This window comes from Lepidochelys kempii, chromosome 8, assembly GCF_965140285.1.
Source record: "Lepidochelys kempii isolate rLepKem1 chromosome 8, rLepKem1.hap1, whole genome shotgun sequence".
In the NCBI taxonomy this organism is placed as follows: domain Eukaryota; kingdom Metazoa; phylum Chordata; order Testudines; family Cheloniidae; genus Lepidochelys; species Lepidochelys kempii.
In genome coordinates, this window is record NC_136387.1 from 55,160,696 (window position 1) to 55,182,265 (window position 21,570).

At 45.1% G+C, this 21,570-nt stretch overlaps 1 protein-coding gene across 3 annotated transcripts in view; it reads right to left on the reverse strand.

Annotated features, from left to right (window-relative positions):
• Positions 1-275: 275 nt before the first annotated feature.
• The window catches only part of COLGALT2 (collagen beta(1-O)galactosyltransferase 2), an 86,301-nt gene continuing 65,006 nt past the window's right edge, over positions 276-21,570 (reverse strand). For all 3 annotated transcript variants that reach the window (XM_073356651.2, XM_073356652.2, XM_073356653.2), the window contains 7 exons: positions 13,443-13,562; positions 11,743-11,819; positions 7,171-7,277; positions 5,987-6,119; positions 5,285-5,412; positions 3,909-4,115; positions 276-2,103 (listed from right to left, as the gene is read on the reverse strand). In XM_073356651.2, coding sequence (XP_073212752.1) covers positions 1,827-2,103; positions 3,909-4,115; positions 5,285-5,412; positions 5,987-6,119; positions 7,171-7,277; positions 11,743-11,819; positions 13,443-13,562 — 1,049 coding nt within the window. In that variant the 3' untranslated portion in view covers positions 276-1,826. The remainder of the gene's footprint in view (positions 2,104-3,908; positions 4,116-5,284; positions 5,413-5,986; positions 6,120-7,170; positions 7,278-11,742; positions 11,820-13,442; positions 13,563-21,570) is intronic.

Genomic DNA, 21,570 nt, shown 5'->3' on the forward strand with positions numbered 1-21,570 from the left:
GGGGAGGTATATATTTGTCCCAGGTCACTGGGTGGGGGCTCGAGCTGGTTTGCATTGTGTTATTGGAATGGATCCCCTAGATATTGAACCCAGCCCTTGTTGCTGCCAACTCTGACGGGCAGAAGGGTTACATTTGTGTCTCTTTGTTATCTTTTTGTGCCTTATTTCCACACGACTGTGAAAATGCCCCAAAGCAGCATGGCAGACCCCCAGCCCTGCTCACCCAGCATTCTCAGTCCAAGAGCTCCATGTAAATTGAGACTCCACACAGCTAATCATCTTGCATCCAGTTCTATGTATTATCAGACCTGCTGATAGACAGTAACATGTCTTCTTTAGGAGAGAGCACAACATTATCAGCAATTATTAAAAAAACGAAAACCAACCACACGCTCCAATGTACAGCTCATCCAGAAAGTGAAACAATCTCTTTAGATTTTAGGCCAGGAGGATTTTTTTTCCCCCCAACTTTGTGTTGTACAGAAAAAGATCTAAATCTACATCAGCTAAATCTAAGAAGTGTAGCACACGATCACCTGCCTTATGGGACACTTTAAAAAACAACAACATGACTTACTATGCTGACATCTTACCCAATACTGAGTATATCAGAACTCATCCAAAACAGAACAAGCTCACTCCTCACATTTAAAAATATATAAAAGGCAAGTTGCCTTTTTTGTCCTGCAATATACAATTCTAATGCAGCCATCCAACAAAGAACAGCAGACTTGACACCATTAACATTTTCATGGTTTTCTTTTTAAAGGGACACTGTCAAGTAGTTTAGGCCCAAACCTATCAGTGAGGAAACTGAAATAGTTTTTTATTATATTAATTGGGAAGGAAACCCAAAAGGTTTGTAGCCAAGAAACAGGAAGTGAAACTGACCATTAACAGGAAGTAGCGCTGGCTGATTTAGTTTCACTGTTCAGTGTGAATGAAACAAATTAAAAAAAAAAAAGAAAAAGAAAACGAAGAGCATAAGTGGCAAAAAGCACAATGGATTTTAAAATAGATTATTAAAACAAACAGCTAAGGTGTCAGTTTAGGAGGTTGCAGACACATCTCAGGAGACTGTGACCATCCTCTCTTTCCTTATGGCTAGATGGGATGGGAGGGGTGTATTGAAACGTAGGAGAGAGGACTCCTGAAACTATTTTGTATTGCAATGTGAAGTGGGGACTCATGTTATGGAAGAGGTGTAGATAGCAACACAGATGAGGCCATTTTTGAAGTCGTGATCTTGACAGTGATCCTTTAAAACACACACACACACACACACACACTTGCAGCTTCTCTCAGAGAATGGGGTTAAAAAAACGCAAATCAACAACAGTTAATGTTATGCAGCAGCACAGTGACAACTATCTGGAAAGGACTTACACGTGTCCACCTCAGAACCCCTATATATATTAATCTTTATAAATACAGTATTCTACACCAGGAACTGTAGAAAGACGTCATTCAAGGACATTTTGTAATTACTAGTGTCAACTCAGTGCGCCATGGAGCCAACTCGCCACTCCACAGAGGTTTCAAAGTTACGAACCCTTGTGAGAATGGACTGGAGTTTACGATACGCTTTTTAGAAGTCTTTTTTTTTCTGCCAATCTGGAACGTTCTGGTTCAAGCCCCTCCCCCCACTCCCTTTCCCAAAAAATAGAGATTGGTTAGGTTAAGTCAGTCATATCCAATCAATTTGCTTTGCCACTAAAGACGGCGAGAAGGAGACCACACTGACGTCTCTAGAAGCTTCTAGATGAAAGCTAAATTGTGAGGCAGGTTCTGCTGTTGTTGTCAGAGTCACTTAGCAAGGGGGGCAGTCATAGCTCATCCCTGGACAACGACGCATCGAGAGATGGCTGGGGGGCCAAGGCATCTTTGTTCTGGGCATCACTGTGGATCTGGCCCTGTTGCCGGGACTTCCAGGAATGGGCTCTGTCCCAGTCAGTCGACATGGTCTCATTGTCCCAGATGGTGGATGTCTCTGTGTCACTGAGATAACCCGGCTGCCCTGTGTAATGGGTGGGATAAACAAGCAAGGGCTCTGCTGAGAAGGCCTTCAAGTCTCTGGACTCATAGTACTCCTTGTACTTCTCTCTAAAGAAAGGAAAACAAATATCATTAGCAGAAATAAGTCTTGCTCAGCACCACTGTGTTTGCTTTGCCTTTCCATGGGTTATGAGCCAATCTACTGAGCTAGGACTAGTCAGTAGAGTTAGATGCTCCTCGCAGGGTGAAACCTGGGCAAATGATTGAAGGCTTGAGATGAACTGAACAGTGAGGACACTATTAGTCCTTTTGGAAAAGTGATTTTTATACAATAACATAAAGGATCCTAAAGAATGACAAAGTATTTCAGAAACCATGCACTTCACCTGCCACTAGGGAGCAACCACCTCTGAAGCAGGACCCTGCAGCTATTTGAATAGCAACACTCTATGAGAGAACAGGACAGGAAGCATACCGGATCCATCTGGAAATTCTACTGGGACTGTAGCCCCAGTCTTGCAGAGATACCTGGATATGTGAGTTGGCATTTGGAATTCAACTGCTGGGCCCCTGTATCATTTCTTATTTGCACTGTTGGGGTGCGATTTTTAGATGAGTTCAGGGGTGGCCTAACTCTGCTCCCACTGAAATCAATGGTAATGCTCCCATCAACTCCAATGGGAGCAAAGTTAGGCCAAGAAATAACAAAGGCTTTGTCTATACTAGCAGTTGTCTTAAAATCTCCCTCTATGGCATCGCTACCGCACATGACTTACTTTGCCATTGCTTGCAAAGTGGTCAACTGGCCACTGGCGTTTTAAGCGCCACAACTTCCAATCCCATCTAGACCTGTTCTGGGCAACCCAATGGTTAGTCAATGGCAGCCTGTCTGCATTAGTGCTCCCAGCGTCCCTACCACCAGAGAAGCTGCTACTGATGCAGATGAGGCCGAAGAGTGTACCCTGCTACCACAGAGTAAGTGGTGTGGCCAATTAGGAGAACTGGGTGTTAGAGGAGAACAAAGGCCTGTCTCAGATATGTTATCAGAGGATCACTAAGACTGTATACAGGACTAGAAGACAACTGTCAGAGGGACACTGCAGTACCTGTTGGAAGCAGGGACCAATGATGTGGCTCCCCAAATTCTTTTGGGGAGATGTCATAATGGGTAACTAGACTCTGGAAACAAGGTTAGGGGGAGCTTTAGGTGAGAATTAAGAAAAACCCTTGTTTTCTTACAAAACAAGGCGATCCACCCTTGAAAACAGATTCCTCCCGTATCTTGAGACCCACATCACTTTCCGGGGCTCTGAGGGAGAGCCTTGCAGAGCTTTCCCCGCAAAGAGAGAGACAATGTTGATAAGTCTGGCTGGGAGCTGGTTAAAAGATGTGACTTCTCCCTGCCCCACACACCTTTGAAATGAAAACCCTGGATTCTGCAACACAGCGAAGTAGGAAGGTGCCATGTAGATTCTGAAAAGGCCCTAAAAGCAGGGTTTTGAAAAGAAAGGCTCTGAGTTGCACAGAGATCTTTCCCAGGCCTATGCCAGGTAAGGTATTCCAAAGTAGACACTATCTACATAATCATAATAATACACCTATATAGTTACTTCCAATCAGAGATTACTAGCTGCTTCAAAAGTATGAATTTATGAATCCCAAAAGACCACTCCGAGGTAGGATATTATTACATAAATTCAGGCACAGAAAGGTCCGGAGATTTGCTCAACATCTCCAGCAGCACTGGCAATATCCAAGAATCATAATATCCAGTCCTCTGCTCCGCCTACTAGGTTATGCTATGGAGATGCACTGTACAAACAGCAACGCAACGTCCAGTTTAAGATCAGTTAGCAAGGTACAGCTCACGCAAAGCCAGCTGGCTTTCCAAGCAAGGAAGGGTTTTTACTTACACAGGGTGCTTGTTGTACATGATCGGCAGGAATTCATCGACCGGCAGCATCTTGCTAAAAGGTTCAGCCCCAATTAATTTCTGAGCCCCTTCAAAGGAGATTGCATACCCCAGGGTCCAGTAAGAGTAATCTGCTTCCACAAGGTTCATTACATTAGGAACTGCCTTCTCGGGGCGCTGCACCTGCATCCTTTTCCGACCAATGTAGCTGGAGGGGAGAAAAACCCACCGCAGTGAAAACTAAGGCCTGTTTCCATGATCAGCTCTGCAGTGCAATTATACTGGAACTGGGACATCAGGCATTCCCACTTCAACCAGGGCTGAGCAAAGGCCTTTTAAGTCAGTGGGAGTTTTTCCATTGACATCACTGGACCATGGATCAGGTCCAAAGTGCACCTACAAGTCAAATGCTTCTCCTGGAATTCTCCAGTGCCACAACTGCCTGTGTTTTTAACCCAGAGTTGCAGTCCAAGGAGACTACAGGTCCCAAAACCAATGCGCCATCCTGACCCAAGCAAGGATTTGAATTCGCTATGGTGCGTACCCAGTGAGGTGCTGGAGGCCTCTCAGGAGCCTCTTGTTAAAACTCCATCATCCTACAGACAGGAGGGTTGGGGTAATTCCCCAGCCATATCCCTTCTCTGGATGAAGCCCAGATAAATCAGTGCCACCAGAGACGGCTTATCCCTTATAACAATACATCTGAAGAGAAAACGTTTTGCTTTTGGACTGTCACAGGCACTGATCCAGGGACCCACACAACCTGAGTGCCAGAAAGCACCAAACAGCCGGAGGATTATAAAAACTGCCTGGGGGAGGAGCCCCCTAGAAGGTCTTCTCCCCCTTCTTCAGCTGGCCAGTTTGAAAACTCTGCTCCCTTGGCAGTGAACGTGGAATTGTTTTCAGAAACAGGACAAAGATTTCCAGCTCAGTCTGTTTGCTGGCTAGACGGTGCCATTCTCCTCTTGCTTCTCTTTGTGAGAATGAGTATGTATTTAAATGACTAAACAAAAGGGTTCAAATACCCTGTTCTCACAGTGAGAACATGCACCCTGTGTCATGGGAATTAGTTCAGAGTGGGGGACCAGGGTTATTGGGAGGCCATGGCTATATCACTGTGGGCACCTGTTTATTAAAGAGTACCCGCAATGTGCTTCATTTGATGGAGGTTTTAACTACTCCAGCTCCTTTAAAATTATCCCCCATTATTGATTCTTTGGAATTTTATTCCTCCATGCTGCATTCCCTGCAGGCAGCCCTGTCTGATTATTATGAGGGTACATCCATGTTATTGAAATGCTCCGTGCATGTGAGAGCAGGGGAGAGAGTTTCCAGCTGGTTTAGGGCAGTGAAAGCTCTTGGGACAAGACTACTTACATGAGCTCCCAGTCTAGCTGGACTTGCTCTATATCGTCCATCAGTTTCATGAGCTTCCTTTTAAACTGATGCTCAAAGCGCACGTCGTCTTCAATAACGAGAGTCTTCTCCAGCTCTCTGTTCACCACCTGAAAGGGATGTTTTCAAATGGGACTGAAATGGCCCATATGCTATTGAAGGGCCAGTTCTGCACCCTCTGAAGCTATGCCGAGGACCCCACTGGGAGCAGGACTGAGCCCCCCTGCTCTTTGATCAGTATGAAGGTCATCAAAATTGGTGCCATTCAATTCTACACAGGTTTAGAATCAGAAAAAAACTCATAGGTGAAATCCTGCAACAACATTTCTTCGCTTTTTTTTTTTTCTCCCCAAGCACAACATTGCCCCAAACAGGCTGGCTATGGGTTTTGTGAAAAAGGTCATGACCACAGTCCAGACATGTGACACAGACTGGGAGCTGTTTGCAAACTGACAGCATAATAGGAGCTGCTCAAGTCTCAGCACTCTTGAAAATCAGGTTGCTTATGTGCCAAGGTGTGAACTTAAGAGCCTAACTGCTGATCCTGTTTCTGAAAATCGTAACCTTTACTAAGACCCTGGACAATTCACACCAAAATAAGAGAGACTATCTAAAAATAAAACATTGCTTCCCCCCCACAGCATCCAAGTGTAATACACCCACCAGCGCACAGACATTATTTACCTCTTTCCAGATATAATAGTGGCTAAGAAAGCAGCCAATTTCCCCCCTGGTTAGTGGCCTGGAAGAATAAGGATCCTGGTAACCAGGTAGCATGTCAATATTCAGAGCTTTCAGCTGGCTTGTATTCAATGCCCTGAGGAAAGAGAGAGCTGCTTTCAGTATTAAGAACTTCTATAGATGTTACTATTTTTCACTCAGGCACAAAACCAGTGAAATTGTTTAGCAGTGAAAAGACTTCCCTGAGTTAGGGAAGTTCCCAAAATAGGCTGTGTATTTGTAGCTGAATGCAGTTTAATTTGATCTAAATCATGCTGAACATAAGAGATTTTTTAGGGTTCTCACCCCCAACAGTTTCAAGAAAGTGCAGTCTTAAAAGGGTCATTGTAATATTGTTAATAACACTTCAGCTATCGTCAAACTGGAAGGCTAGAGAACACCGAGCTCACTTTCCACCATGGTGGGATTTTGTTTGCTTTTTTATTTCTCTCACCTTGAACAACAGCACGAGCGCAGTCAGTATTATATTTGCTTATGGTCAGTTTCACGGTCAAGTTCTAATGCCCTAGCACTAGAGAGGCCACTAAGGCAGAGAGACCCCAGGAGACCCAAGATCTGTTTCTAACTGTGCCACTGACTTCCTGAGCAGCCTTGGGAAAGTCACTCAGCCTGGGACTTTCAAATGGGATTTGGGCACCTGACTCCTTTAGTAAACCCCAACCTTGACCTCAGTGCCTCAGTTTCCCCGTGTGTAAAATGGAGATTTTGTACATTGCTTTGAGAGTTACAACTAAAAGAAAACTTTCTCAGTGTTTACATTACTATAATGTAGCATAGTGGGGTTGGACATATTGCAAGGGAACATGTAAATGCCACAAAAATGTTTTCATTGTCATACCCCTATTTAATTTTATGACAATGTTTCTATTCATAGAACTTTGCCTTGAAGAACACTTTACTTCTGGGCCTAAACTATCTTACCAGATCTCTAATGGAGACTGATCAGAGTAAGAGAAGAATAAAATAACAGCATGAAAACTTTTTTTTTGCAAAACTGCACCAAATAGTACATTAAAAATGATAACTCATAATCACAGGGCATCAAAGAGAATTGTCTGAAATTAATCAAGGTAGCACTTCTAATCAACAGTTCTGCTATGCAGAACCAGATCTTTCCAAAGACTCACTTGCCATCCACAGCCTCTACTATATTGACTGCAATCTCCTGCTCATAGAGCGTTCGCAGCATTCGATCCCGCCTGTCTTTCCGACGCTTCAGGTTAATCATGAAAATCTGGGTTAAGAAAGAAGGACATCAGAACACTCTGGCTCAGTGCAAAGTCCAGATACAAGCCTGTGCCGGAGCTCAGCAGGTTTTGAACCCTGTTAGAGCTCCAGGAGCATTTCCATTTAAGATCGTTGTTTTTGGATTACTATAAATTTGTCAGACATTTATCTTTTGAGCTGAAATTCAGAATATTTGTTCAGTCCAGCTGCTGATTTTTATGGGAAGATTGAGGAAAGAATGTTCAATGATTTTCAAAAATGAAGAGTGTGTATGTGTGTGTGTATATGTGTGTAGGGGGGCAGTGGGAAGAAAGCACTTTTGCCTTGTTAAAAGAAACCTACAAAATCTGATTTTTTTGGATCAATTCTAGCACCTCACCAATTTGGAGCAGAAACCTGAAATCTGGCAGGGACATAAAGTTGACCCAGGTTCGTGGGGTAATCAGGGCTGGGTCAGTTCTAAAAACGACTCAACACTCTCAGGTTGGATTCGGGTCAGCTGTGCTCAGTTTGGGTTCAGGTCCCAGAGAGCTCAGCAGAGCTCTACCCCTAACTGGACAGCTGAGGATTCCAGGTAGGACGATGCACAGTGAATGCAGCAGGGCTTCATACATTGAGCAGTGAGAATAAAAAACTAAATGAACAGTGCCACATTCTCCAGGCACCATCAACACTGCGTGAGGGAGGGGCCTGGATGAGAAAACTGTATCTGAGTAATTAGAAACCGGAGGGTAATATAAATACACAGGAGGCAGAGTCAAGGTTGTGTGGGCAACATGAACTTTGGCATTTCCTGACTTTTAAATGCTTCACTTTGCAACCATAATGGTCTTTGAATGCACAGTTGTATATGGAATTAGAAAGCAAGGGCCAGGGGCCAGTTGTGCAGTTTGGAGCTGGATCTGAACTTCCCCAGCACACTGATGTTTGGATCCAACCTTTTGTTTGGGCCAATCTCTACCCAGTACAATATATCCCTTTTGTATTCAAAGGGAGGATGAGGTTGGCATGTGGTAAAGAGCACAGATCTTTACCAAATGCTGCATCTATCTTTGGGATTACCAATATGCCTATCACCCTAAGAACTGGACACAAGTGGAAGCAGGTTCTGCAATGCAGGGTACCTTTAATTACTGCAGATCCTGGAAATTTTCTGCTGATTCAATCAGAATCATAGGTGTGCTCCTAAGATACATTCTGGGCCGGAAAACAGATCTGAGGGCAACACTTAGCCCAAGCTAAGCAGACATATTTTGCCTGGTCGAGGGCAGACTGCAGGACCCGCCAGGCACACACATTCCTTGGTAAAACACAGAATGTCAGGGCCATGTTTCTGTCCTCAGGCAGGCAAGAACAAGTTCAGCCTGAGGAACAAACCTTGGCCAAATAAAAACCAGACTGAGAGCCAGCTTGGTGCAAAGGCAGTAATACTAATAAAATATCAGGCAATTTAAGTGCAACCACAAGAAACAGCCCAGAAACACACACGACTCCAAACATAGATGGCCAAACAAACAGTCACACAGAATCCGCACTTCATGACACAAGCCATATAAATAGAAACTCCAGACCAACCCAAGAAAACAAAACGTCTTAAAGACAAAAAACAAGGCTCCTCCAATTTTAGTAGCTCCCTCTGGGATTATATTACTGTCTCTGGCAGCTACACACGCAGGCACTACGCGTCCTATGCAGGTTTTTTTGGCTCTACACAAAATGTAAACCCAGTTTATTCACAGCACAGTCTCTCTCTGGAATTCTTCCTCCCCAGTCTCTTTCTGCTGAAACTTTGCCTCTGACTGTGGCTAGCCAGCTCTAGCACTACAGGGGCAGGAGTTTCTAGAGGGATGATTTATGCACCAAACTTCCTGGGTTCTGCTTCAAACATGTTCCCAGCTGTCTTGAGTAAAATCAAAACAAAAAGGCCACAGAGGAAATGTGGCTCCCAAACAGGAAAAGAAGATTAGGACAAACAATATAGAATATTCAGTGACTACATACAGACCCCATCATAACCCAAGTGATCCAAAGTGCTGTGTATTTACAGTTTAAACACCTGACTCTCTTCAGTCACCATCTCTAACAGCTTTGCGAGGTCATCAAAACAGTGTCCTTGCTTCTTAATGGAAAGCAGGAGAAATTTTAAAAAACCCGTAAGTGCTAAAGTTCTTCGGGAATAATGAAGCTATCTCCAAGTATCCTACCCAGAGGAACCCTAACCCTAGGGTGGGGAGCTCTACCCATAGAAACCCTAAACCTAGGGCAGAGAGCACTGCCCATAGCAACCCAAACATTTCTTCCAAGTATCCTAACCACAGAAACCCTAACCCGCAAGCGGGGAACCCTACCCATAGAAACCTTAACCCTAGCTCCAAGTGTACTACCCCTAGCAACCCTAAGCCTAGCTCCAAGTACCCTACCCTTAGGAACCATAAACCTAGTTCCAAGTGTCCTCCTCCTAGGAACACTAACCCTAGTGTGGTGAGCCCTACCCATAGGAACTCTAACCCGGGGGGGGAGCCCTACCCACAGGAACCCTAACTCCAAGCGGCCTACCCATAGGAACCTTAACCATAGGACGGGGAGCCCTACCTCTAGGAACCCTAACCCCAAGTGGCCTATGCATAGGAACCCTAACCCTAGGGCTGGGAGCCCTACCCGTAGGAACCCTATCCCTAACTCCAAATGGCCTACTAATAAGAATCCTAACCCTAGGATGGAGAGACCTATCCATAGGAATCCTAACCTACAGAAAGAGTAAAGCTTAGTGGTTGCAGGAGGTGACGGGAAGTGAAGCCAAATCACGCCTGGCCTGATTTAATGACCATTTAAGTAACTGGAAAGATTCCCACTGGTATCCCTGGACGTTGGATTCAGCCAAGTTTTTCAAACTTGGGACATCTGAGATCAGGCACCTCAAGGCTTGATGTCCAAAGATGCTGAGCACCCACAGCTCCTACTGACATCAAGTACAGCTGCTCAGCTCTTATGAAAGCAGGAATCAAAATTCACATGTGGATGCCTCAAAAGGATCCCCATTGGATCAGGGGGAGTTTTAGTCAAGTAAAGACACCAGGATCCATCCCATGGAAAATTTCAACCCAACATATCAATGTTTTGGAAAGTTTTGATGAACATGTGAAGACGGGATAGAAATGAAAACTGATTTGCAGCCTTATCTGTGGTGGGAGTGACAAGGCTTCCTATATGATGCACATGTCCACACAACAAAATAAAAGTACATACAGGCACTATACCATGGTAAACCCATATTCACCACTGTCATATAATTATGATATGTTTTGTACAAAGTATAGCTTGTGAGGTATCATTCTAAAAGTCTTACTCTACCAAACATTAATATCTTATTGTATTGTATGTGCTATCATTGTATGTGAAGTTATGAAGTTTTACTGTGTATGTGTTATTGAAAGATGTTGTGAAGTTGGAAACACCCATAGCTAGCCTTTCAGGTACAACAGTGAAGAAGCTAGACAGTGCTAATGGCCCATCAGCAAAGACAATGGACCATGGAAAAGATCTGTCCTCATCTGGGGATGTTTCAGTCAGCCTATGAGCAATGGTTGCTATGACTCAGCAAGGCATGCAAGGGCATGTGACCAGACCACATGACACTGAACTCCATTTTGGTACCCGTATTTTCCCACAAACTGGGCTGGGAACTTAGCTTGGAACAAAGGGTTCCTGCCATATGTAGAAATTATATAAGGTGGGGAGTGTCATCATCATTTGTCTTCACTCTCCCACAACTGAACACCTGAAAGAACCTCTGGAAGACAAAGGCCTTGGAATGGGGAAAGAGGACCCAAGCTGCAAAGCAGATGCAGCTGATCCCTCAAGAATCTGTAAGCCTGCTTGTATCATCAGTCAGGGTGAGATTTTGCTAATTCAAATCCTATCTATCTAGTATATTAGTCTCAGTTTGCGCTTTTATTTATTTGCCGGGTAATCTGCTTTGATCTGTTTACTATCACTTAAAATCTATCTTTCTGTAGTTAATAAACTTGTTTTATGTTTTATCTTAACCAGTGAGTTTTTGAGTGAAGGGTTTGGGAATCCTAGCTCTGTAAACAAAGGGTGCTGCATATCTTCCCCACATCAAGGCGGGAGCTAGTTAATTAATGAGCTTGCATCATACAGACCCCTGTGCAGTGCAAGACGATATAATTCTGGGTTTATACTCCAGTAGGGGTGCAAGGCTAGGGAGCTGGGAAGTTGGCTGGGGGCCTCCTGTTTGTCCATGAGTGGCTTAGGGAAAGCACTCAGGTAATTCAGCTGGGTGTGTGGCGCCACCTGCTGTCATGATGGGTGATAACAGGGCCTGGAGAGGCTGACTGGGTATCATTAGCAGAGCAGTGTGAGAGAGGCCAACTCCGCTGAATTGTTAGCGGGCACAGCGGTTCCGACAGCTCCCAGACTGCACCCTGGAGGTAACAACCCACCACACCTACCTCATCAAATCCCATCTTGTCTGGGTGTTTTGAGGGAATGGAGACGTATTGCGAGGGCTCGATTGGAGGATGATCAACTGGAAGAGAATAGAAACATCCACAGTGACTGGTTACTGAACTGCCTAGTGGCAAAGAAACCCAGCCAAATTCATTGCCATCACTTTTCACTGCTTCCCCTGGCACAGAGAGGCACTAGATGTGGCGTGTGATGCTGCGACCTAATCAGCGTCATGTGCCAGAGGAGCGCCTCGAGAGGCAGAAAGCCAGACGCCATGGGACTGCAAACACCCACGAGAACAGTGTATCAATGCACATGCTGGAGCACGTCTTTCCGGCTGGGATGACAGAGGAGCTCACGTTTCAGCTCTGGCAAAATTTAAATAACGGTCTGGTGGGGGGGGAGGGGGTTTGCTGCTGGTGGAGCTTTCCTGTTGCTGTGGTGACTTATCGGGGGAGGAGGAGGTGAGGGACTTATAGGCAAAAAAACCAGTAAAACCCGCAGCTCTAATAATGATTTTGGGGCCAGATTGCTCCTCCCCACTGCTGACCAACCTTCAGGACTCGGACAGAGGGGGTTGAGAACTCCCTGAGGACAGCCCCACGGAGTTTTAAGGAAATTGTGCCTCGTCAAGAGGCGGGGGTAAGATGATGTGAAGTGGGCAGGGAGCAAGGTGTCCTGAACACCATAGACCTATGGGATCCACATGGAAGTACCATGCCACTAGATCCATGACCTCGCACAACTGGTTGCCCCACCAAACCTATGCATTGACCTCCGGGGCAGCACAGCTCCACCAAGCGCCTTCATGCCATTGATTTGAGTCTTGCCTGAGCTGCTCAGCAGCCAATCCAAATCACTGTTCCTCTGGCTGGGAGGAGACTGACGATTGCATCTAATCTAATCATCAGTCTGGAATTTCCCTGGCAGGTTGGCTTCCTTTATTTGTTATTGTGTAATATTGTGTTAAATACATTGATCAATAAAAGAGAAGGAGATTTTGCACAAGCCCTGGCAGGGCTCACCTCTAGTTCCAGCACCAAGATTCTCCCGGTGACTGGTGCAAACTGGGGGGATCCCAGCCCTGTAACCAGCTCCTATTAACCAACTGTGATACCACTAGGAACACAGCCATCACATGAGGATGATAAAGGAGGGATTTGGAAACCCAGCTCCCATTAATTTTTAATGCCCAGATCCCTTTAGGTGGCTTTGACCATCTCAGCAATGATTTTTAATCCAGTCTTTAAGGACCTTCTTAGCATAGGATGCTGCTCCCTCCAGCTCCCAAGAACACAGCTGGGCATCTGATGAGCAAACTCTCCCCCACACTTCCAACAACACTTTTACAGAACTCCAGTGAACATTTTACCTAATGCATTTCACTTCACCTTGAACGGTCCCTTAGATTAGAATACATGCTAACTACTGATGCTAAACTATCTGTTTGATCTTATCTTTAGCTGTGATGCTCAGAGTACCTTTCCCAGACCTGAGGAAGAACTCTGTGTAGCTCAAAAGCTTGTCTCTCTCACACCAGCAGAAGTTGGTCCAGTAAAAGATATTACCTCCCACACCTTGTCGCTCTGCAGGTCAAGCACAGACGCAACACTGAGGCAGGTGGCAAAGGGCCACCATTCAACAAGAAAGTACTTGGCATCCCAAGGATGGTTCTGCAGAGATGGGGCAGGCTCTGACTTACTCATTGCCTCAATTGTCACATGAATGAAGTTCTCCACATCTTCCTGTAGTGTCTGGTGCAATTTCAGTGGCACCGGGAGGAAGCCATAGCGTTCTCTGTTGCAGATGTACATTTGAATGCCTGGGAATAAAGAGAAAATGGAAACAGAATCAGGTAATTTACCAGGCTGCTTGTTGGCTTTGTAAGTGGAAAAAAGGATGGTTATTTGGCTATAGTGAAACCCACGCTATGGACCCCAGCCCCAACAGGTCTCCCCTCTTAAGCAACCACTTAAAAACCATCAGTGCAGTTTCTAGTATAATTTTGTTTAATATTTAGCTAATGACCAACTTCTAGGCAACCAATTTCTCCACATCCCATAAAAACAGATTTTACGGTCTTTTAAGTTGCCAGCCTGTTGTTCTCTCCTGGGGGGGAGCCCATCTCAGAGCCCAGAGGAGTGATCCTTCTCACTTTCACACCCCTCATTTCACTCTCACGACCCCACACACTGTAGAGACCAGCCCTAGAGCAATGGACAGTGGTGACTCCTATCAAAACCAATCTATGCCCCCCCAAACAGATCAAAGGTGGTGAGGCATAAAGAGCTCTCTGCTCCCCAAAACCCCAAGTGAACTGCTTGCTGTGTGTTCTGGCCAGTGTGAGAACTTGATTCAGTGACCACCAAAGTCGAATGGGAGTCACTCCATTGGCTTTGGATCAGAACCAAAGAGCAGAGCAGAGCTGAAGTCTCAAACAGACTTACATCTCCAATGGACTATGCTAAATAAAAAGTCCTTGGTTAGAATGGGGGCAAAATACATTAGGGAGTGGTGGTGGGAGATATCAGTGGGGATTCTGCAGCCCACACCTGGCACTGGCATCTCTTCTAAAAACACATTTTCATTTTTCACAAAATATCATCCATTCTCTACTGTGAACCCTTGGTTCCAAAACCTGAGCATGATCCTGCTGCCTTTACTCACAGTCAAAGGGACTGATGTGAGCAAGGGCAGCAGGATGGGGCCCCAATGTCTAAACATACAGGAGAGATACTTTCAAATGGCAAGGCGGCAGCAAAGTAAGAGGATCCCATATTGAAGGCCTCTGAGGGCGAGTCCGAGAGTTTAGTAATAATGTCCAAGCCTGGGGGGAAAATATGGCCCAAGAAGCAGGGGAATGTCCAAGTATCAGAAGTGCTTCCAGGCTGCAGGCATTTCCACCCACGGAACAGCACTCCCCATTGACAGTGCACAAAGGCTCTGTTGTTATCAGTCTGCACGGTTACGATTTCTTCCCTGGGATAAAGCAGCTTGGTATGAAGCAAATCAGTAATTCTGAGCATTCAATATGTATAGCTGGTGAGGGGACTCCATCCTCCCCTCTGCCCTGGACTGCACTTGGGAAACTGCACAGAACCACTGGCAAAGACAAGCATGGAAAAATACACAGCTCGACCGAAGTCTCCCCATATAGGCAAGGCTCCACATTCTGCCCTGGCTTGGCCAAATTCTACTTTGTTATACTGGTGTAAATCCAGAGCAACTCTACTGACTTACTCCAAAAGGACACAGTGTAAACAAGAGCAGAATTTGATCCATTGACTTCAGTGGGAGCAGCATGTGGTCAGCCAAGGGCAGAAATGGTTTGACAGAGCATTATCAGGCATTATTAAGCTGTAAAGCAGCACTGACTGGGTACAGACTTGAATTCCATTCCTGACTCAGCAAATGACTTGCTTTGTGACATTTTGCACTTTGCTATTAGTCTCTTTGAGCCTAAGTTTCTCGCATGTGTAAAACAAGAGATGATGATACTTATCAGTGTTTGTAAAGCACTTTGAGAGCTATGGATGAAAAATGCCACAGAAGTGCTAAGCATATTATTATCCAGGTTCCACTTCTTACCATAGCCAAGAACTTGCCAAACAGTGGAGGGAAAAGGAAGAGCCCAAAGAGTATTCTATATCGAGAGAAACAAGCAAGTGGAGAATACTAAGATGCTTTTTAATTAACAAAATATAATAAAAGGTTGCACAGCTTTGTCCTGCTCATAGGTTTCCTTATCCTCTGATAAGGATCTCAAATTGGGGGGTGGGAGAGAATGCACCAACCTCCAACCTCATATTAGATCTCAAGGTCAGGGGAAAACAAATACATTGATGATTTCATTCACTTTAGATTCTCTAGCAATTCACTATGAGCAAAAGCCTGGTTCCACTGGATTCAATGGGAGTTTGTTAGAGACTTTAATGGGACTACGATATGGCCCAGTGTCATCACTAACTCATTAGGCAATAAGCTGTGAATACATCTCTGTGTATCAAAATGAAGACCTTGCTTTAGAGAGGTAGGGCTTGATCCAAAGGGCAGTGAAGCCAACAAAAAAGTCCATTGCTTTCAGTGGGGTTTGACTGTGCCCTTTGACAATTACCTGTTGCCTGAAGGATGTTGAAATCCAGACACTCACAACAATGGAAAAATTGAAACTTGATATATTTCCAGCTCTGATTTTTAAAAAACAAGCTCAGACCTGAAAAATAAATTAAAAGCAGCTACAACCTGGCATGTCAATGTTTTAGATTATTAGTGGCTAGCCATAATCCCTAGGATTTTCAGTCAAGTGGAATGGTCTGCTTTCGTGACTGTTATGTTTCTGCCATTATAAACTCCTCTCCACAAGTAAATAGTGACTGGATTCCTTGCCAAACCACATTCCACTCTCAGGAGTCATTAAGGCAAATGGAAGAGTAAAATAATACTGCCCACTGACATTAATGGATTTGACACTGATCTAATCAGCCAATCTTATCTGGCTCACCGATCAACACTCCTTTCCCTCCATTGTTTAACAGGCTTTCAACCAGAGCCGACTCTAGGTTTTTTGCTGCCCCAAGTTCTGAGAGTGCAACTGCCCAAGCAAAAAAAAAGGGTGGCCAGAATGCCGCCCCTGGACCTGTGCTGCCCCAAGCACATGCTTGGTTTGCTGGTGCCTAGAGCCGGCCCTGCTTTCAGCTGTGCAGCTCTCTGTTGTTCCAAACAATCTCTCTTAACAAAGGAAAAAGTTCTTATCTACCTTGAAATGGTAGCACTTTGTGGGGAAATATCCCTCCAATTCCTGTTATGTGGGATAAAAACAAACACTGCCACTGAGAAAATATGAGAAACACATAGATGTAGGCATTATTATTATTAGCAATGCAGTGATGGCCAGTGTTATGCTTGGCCTGGGCAGAAGTCATTCTTATGGTGACTCTAGTGAAGTAACCAGAGTTATCACCCCAGGAAGGAGCCTAACCCAAGCTACTAACCCAAGCTGCACATCCTGGAGGAACAACATACAAGCTGTCCGAGGTAACAAATGGAGACAAATAGACTGGTACAAACTGGATTGTTTAAGTAAAAGAGCCATGCTATGGGAGCTGCCAAGCTGTTGGGGAAGTCACAGGGCGGCCTGACAATGCACTGAAAAGTTCTAGAAGAAAATGTTAATAATTAAAAATCATCACACTGTGGTCTCATTGGTTAATGCTATTGAGATGGGGCTGTCAAACCTTCCTGGACATGGCTTTTCTGGAGGGGTCACTCAGTGGGAGAAAGGGGGATGCATGGACTGGATGGAATGAGCTTTACCATCATGCCCCCCCGCCCCCCATGACACCACTGGACCTTCAGGATCCTGATCCCCTTGCCTCATCTGTTCTTTTCCTTCCCCAGCTTATTTCTCCCCTTGCCTCTCTCTTTCCTTTTATCTTCACACTAAAGAGTCGGGCTCAGCCAGTCAAGACAACTCCATCTGGTGCAACACTGCAATGAGCCTGTGACCAGAGAGGCAGTTACACACCAGTATAAATTTGCCACAGTGGCTAATCAGACTGTATGCTGGGCCTGTGTTTCTCCAGCAGCCTGCCTGCAAATGGAAATCAGCCACCAATGGCAGAACCTGCATTACCTGACTTTGCTTTGCTTCCCTGGTGTTTGTCTTGTTTTGTCAGCAAAACTTATGTTGCTCAGGGGTGTTAAAAAAACATAAGTTTCACCAGCACCAGTGGTGTGCACAGAGCTGTGTCGGTGGGAGAGCTTCTCCTGCTGACATAGCTACTGCCGCGTGTTGGAGGTGGTGTTATGTCATGTCCATGGAAGCGCTCTCTCCCGCCGGCACAGAGCGGCTACACAAGCGATCTTGCAGCACAGTTGCATCGGTTCAGCTGTGCCACTGTAAGGTCGCTAGTGTAGACAGAAAAGTGTAAAAGAAAACAGAATAGGACTTCACAATAACAACAGCTTCAGACCATCTCAACTAACTTCTTCCCTCCTCCACTCCAAACAAATTTCATACCATCTTTAATTCCATCTAAAAGACTGTCAAACAGGGGTTTGTCCCTTAAAAGCCCCATACAGCTGAAGGGAAGGGAAAAGGGATACCATTAAGAACAAAGCCTCACTTAATATTTTACATTTCAGATGCTTTAACTGCTTTTCCTTCTTTTGCTATAACTTTAATGAAAGCCCATAAATGTTCAAACGAGCATCTTTGTGCTTTCTTCTGTGCTGCCCCACATGCTTGGCAGGCATTTCTCCATGAAAATCGCAAAATTTACCTCATTATCCACCTGCAAATCCCGCCTCATAACTTTCCTTTGCCATGGTGCCTACAAAACGCTTGATGACAGCTAGGCTGCTGGTGTGCTGGGAGCCCTGCCTGTCATGCTGACCAATGCCGTCTCACTGTTTCCTTGTACTCCCCGTCTGCCTGTATCCATCTGTTGTCTCTTGTCCTGTACTTAGATTGTAACCTCCTGGGGGCAGGGACCGTCTTTTTGTTCTGTGCTTGTACAGTGCCTAGCACATGGGGGTCCTAATCTGTGACTGAGGCACCTAGATGCTATGGTAATACAAATGAATAATGAGTAAAATATAATAATAAATAAATAATAATGATTAATAATGATTGTCACTGTGACAGATATTGCAACTGGGGGGGACATACTGTTTTAAGTTTACTGCATCACTGTGGGCCAGGGATTGTACATATGACTGTGTTCTACTGACTACGCCCTAGGGGCGGGTTACCCCAGATCCTTCAGGAACTAAAACAGTGGGGGAGTGATTAGGATGACTCAGGCTCAGTCTACACTTTTAGCATGCGTCTAGGAACTTTTATGGGTTTTTATACGTTCTCTCTGTAATGCTTTTACTGTCAGACTAACGGTGCGTGCTTAGAAAGAGCTGTATGGTTACTTGTAACTGCTGGCAATACACTGGTCATAGCCCTCAGAGAGAAAGCAATGCACAGGTGCTGGCTGTTAGGCAGACTGGCTTGCTGGGCATATCCCAGTGTAAGGCAGGGAGCTGTGCAGGTTTAAAACCCTCCAGTCAGAAGGGAGTGAGACACGGGTCCCTACCCAGTGACAGGTGACAGCTAGAAAACTGAAGACTGACTGGGCACTCCTAAAGTGGACCACAGACGGGGGAATACAGGCACAGTTACCCTGGAACTGTGACAGTTACAATGGGAGTTGCCGGCAATAACTTGACACAAAACCCCAGATGACACTTCACTGTTCAATGCTGTAACAGTGAACAAGGTTTCATTAATATCTTATCCCCTGTTGGGCCCAAGACACCCCCTTTTCAACACACTAGTAGCTATGAAAAATGCCGGCAGCTATTCAAAAACAAACAAACAAAAAAACCCAACCTTTCCAAAGAGATCCTTTAATCCAGACTCTGCCTTGCATAGTTTTGCTACTCATGATTGTCACCAATCATTAAATAAAGAGTCCTCTCTGGGGTAGCACTACTCTGCTGTTAAAGGTACTGTATATTCTCCACTCAGAAGGGATTCATTATTGTCATCTTTAGTGACAGCAGTAGTAGGCTATTTCATGCTTGTATACAGCATTCCATAGGAGGCTCTCAGGACACTTTACAAGGGCTAATGAATGAAGTCTCAGAAGAGCCTTGTGACTTGGGTGTCACTATTGGAGACATTTGCGGAAAGGGAAACTGAACACGGAGAGTTGGTGACTTTGTGTCCCCCGCAAGCTCCACCTCCCACCCCACCAAATCATAAAGCTAGTCTGGGGCAGAGCCAGGGAAAGAAATCAGGAGCCCAGATGCCCACAGTTCAGCTCAAACAACTAGACAACGCTCCTCCCATTATTTAACAGAGCAGATCTCATTAACATTAATGGAAACTACACATGGAACTCCCTTTCTGCTATGCTCTGAGTGTTTCAAGGCAGGAATATGCCCATTCATCTGACCTGGGCATTCAAAATGCTGACTGGACAATCCCAGCCCTTATGCTAAAGCATGCTGTTCTCCTGGCTCTAACCGCTGGCCTTCTATGCCAGACATTGATTTCCCAGCACAGCTCTTGAAGATAAATGAAACTTGACTCCACATCATTAAGCTGACAGTCATGCTGAGTAGGAGACTGTCCTTTCAAAAAGTAATGAACATTCCTACTGAGTGGCTGTGATTAGGGCCTCCCCAGTGCAAGGAGCGAAGTGAGTTTCTTCCTGACCAAATTTCTTTTCCAAGAAGCCCATGAGCCCATGAAAAGCCTCTCAGTTCCCTTCTCACAGTGTCTCCTGGAGACTGTCGCTGGATGTGTATGTCTCCTCCCCACTAATCTCTCCATTCACAAAACCTATCTTTAGGGTCCTGAAATTCCCATGCAGCCAGATCTTCAGGTAATTTGGCCTAGCTCCATTGCAGTCCATGGATCAACACGAGTATACACCAGCTGAGCATCTTATCCAGTATGCTTTGTCCTTTAGCTAGAGCTCACTGCACTGGGGCATTGTCAGATTGTCTATGGTCCTGTAACCAAGAGAATCCAGTAAATCATTGTCACAGACAGGAAAAGAGGGAAGCAACAAGGTTCTGGGAAGCATTTCAGACATCTCTTGCCTTTATCACATTATCTGTAGTCAAGTAATGTAGGCCCCCGCAGCAGGAAAAAAGAGGAAGTGAAATCTTGCAGAAACCTCTGAGTTGCACATGGATTCAAAATTACATTGTAAGCTGCCCTATGTTGCCTGAAACAGGTTCCACTGTGAAGATCCTGGGCTCATCCACATTACAATTAGAAAGGGGTTAAGGGGGATGTGAAACACAAAAAGAACTGCGGGGCTGCCCTGTTTTACTTCGTTATAAAGCAGAAAGAAGGTCTAAATAGGGCCAGCTAGAGAACTTTTCCCACAGGAGTTTTACATTAGAAATTCAGGGTCTTAACTATCTTCAAGACCCTATGGATGACTGGAGAAGTGGCAGGCTTATGGCATGAGAGAAACTGACTGAGATGGGAAAGTATTCAGGTGATTTAAAAATTTTTGGGAGGTGTGGGGGGGTGAAGGTTGGTGGTTTATGTTAACTTGAACACTTAGGAGAATAACTCTCTTTGTTAAAACATCAGCACCCTGCGCCTTCAATTAAGGGCTAGGGAAAACTCCCTCAGGAGTTCTCCAGCAAAAACAAGGCAGATCAGATTTGATGGTTTGATATTTCTAAGACTAAATAATTAGAAAATATTGGATTAATCTAAAGAGAGAGCGAGCACACACCTGCACAACCCTAGTTTTTTCCCCTTTCCGTGTCACCTGTAAATATACCCAGGCTCCGACATGCTCATTTGATATGGGCACAGCTACTACCATTAAGCTCATCCACAAGGCAGGCATTTTTCCTAGTACAACTGCGTGTCTTTTGGACTGGCCTAGCCACACAAACACAAGGCTTGTTTCAGGTGTATTGTGGGAAAGTCTGTGCATACTACCATGTATTTGCTCACGTGCTGATGTGTGTTTTACAGGAGCCCCTGCGCTTTGGGATGTCCTCTCATACAAAGGCCTGATAGGCTGGAGAACTGGTTAATCCAGTTACACCAAAACAGTCAGGCAGTTCCATGTACAGTGCACAAGAACTGTGCAGATTCCATTGCAAGCTCAGAGACTGTGTTGCAGCCCTGCTTATAGCACACCCTGATGGCTAGGACCTGAGGGCCAGGCTCAGCCCTGGCATTAGCAGTTAACTTTGATGGGAATTTGCAGAGCTGAATTTGATCCTGTATGTGAATGTAGAAACTGTGTGTGGTCAACCATGTTACAACCTACATACAAACTTGAAAAGAACATTGCAGT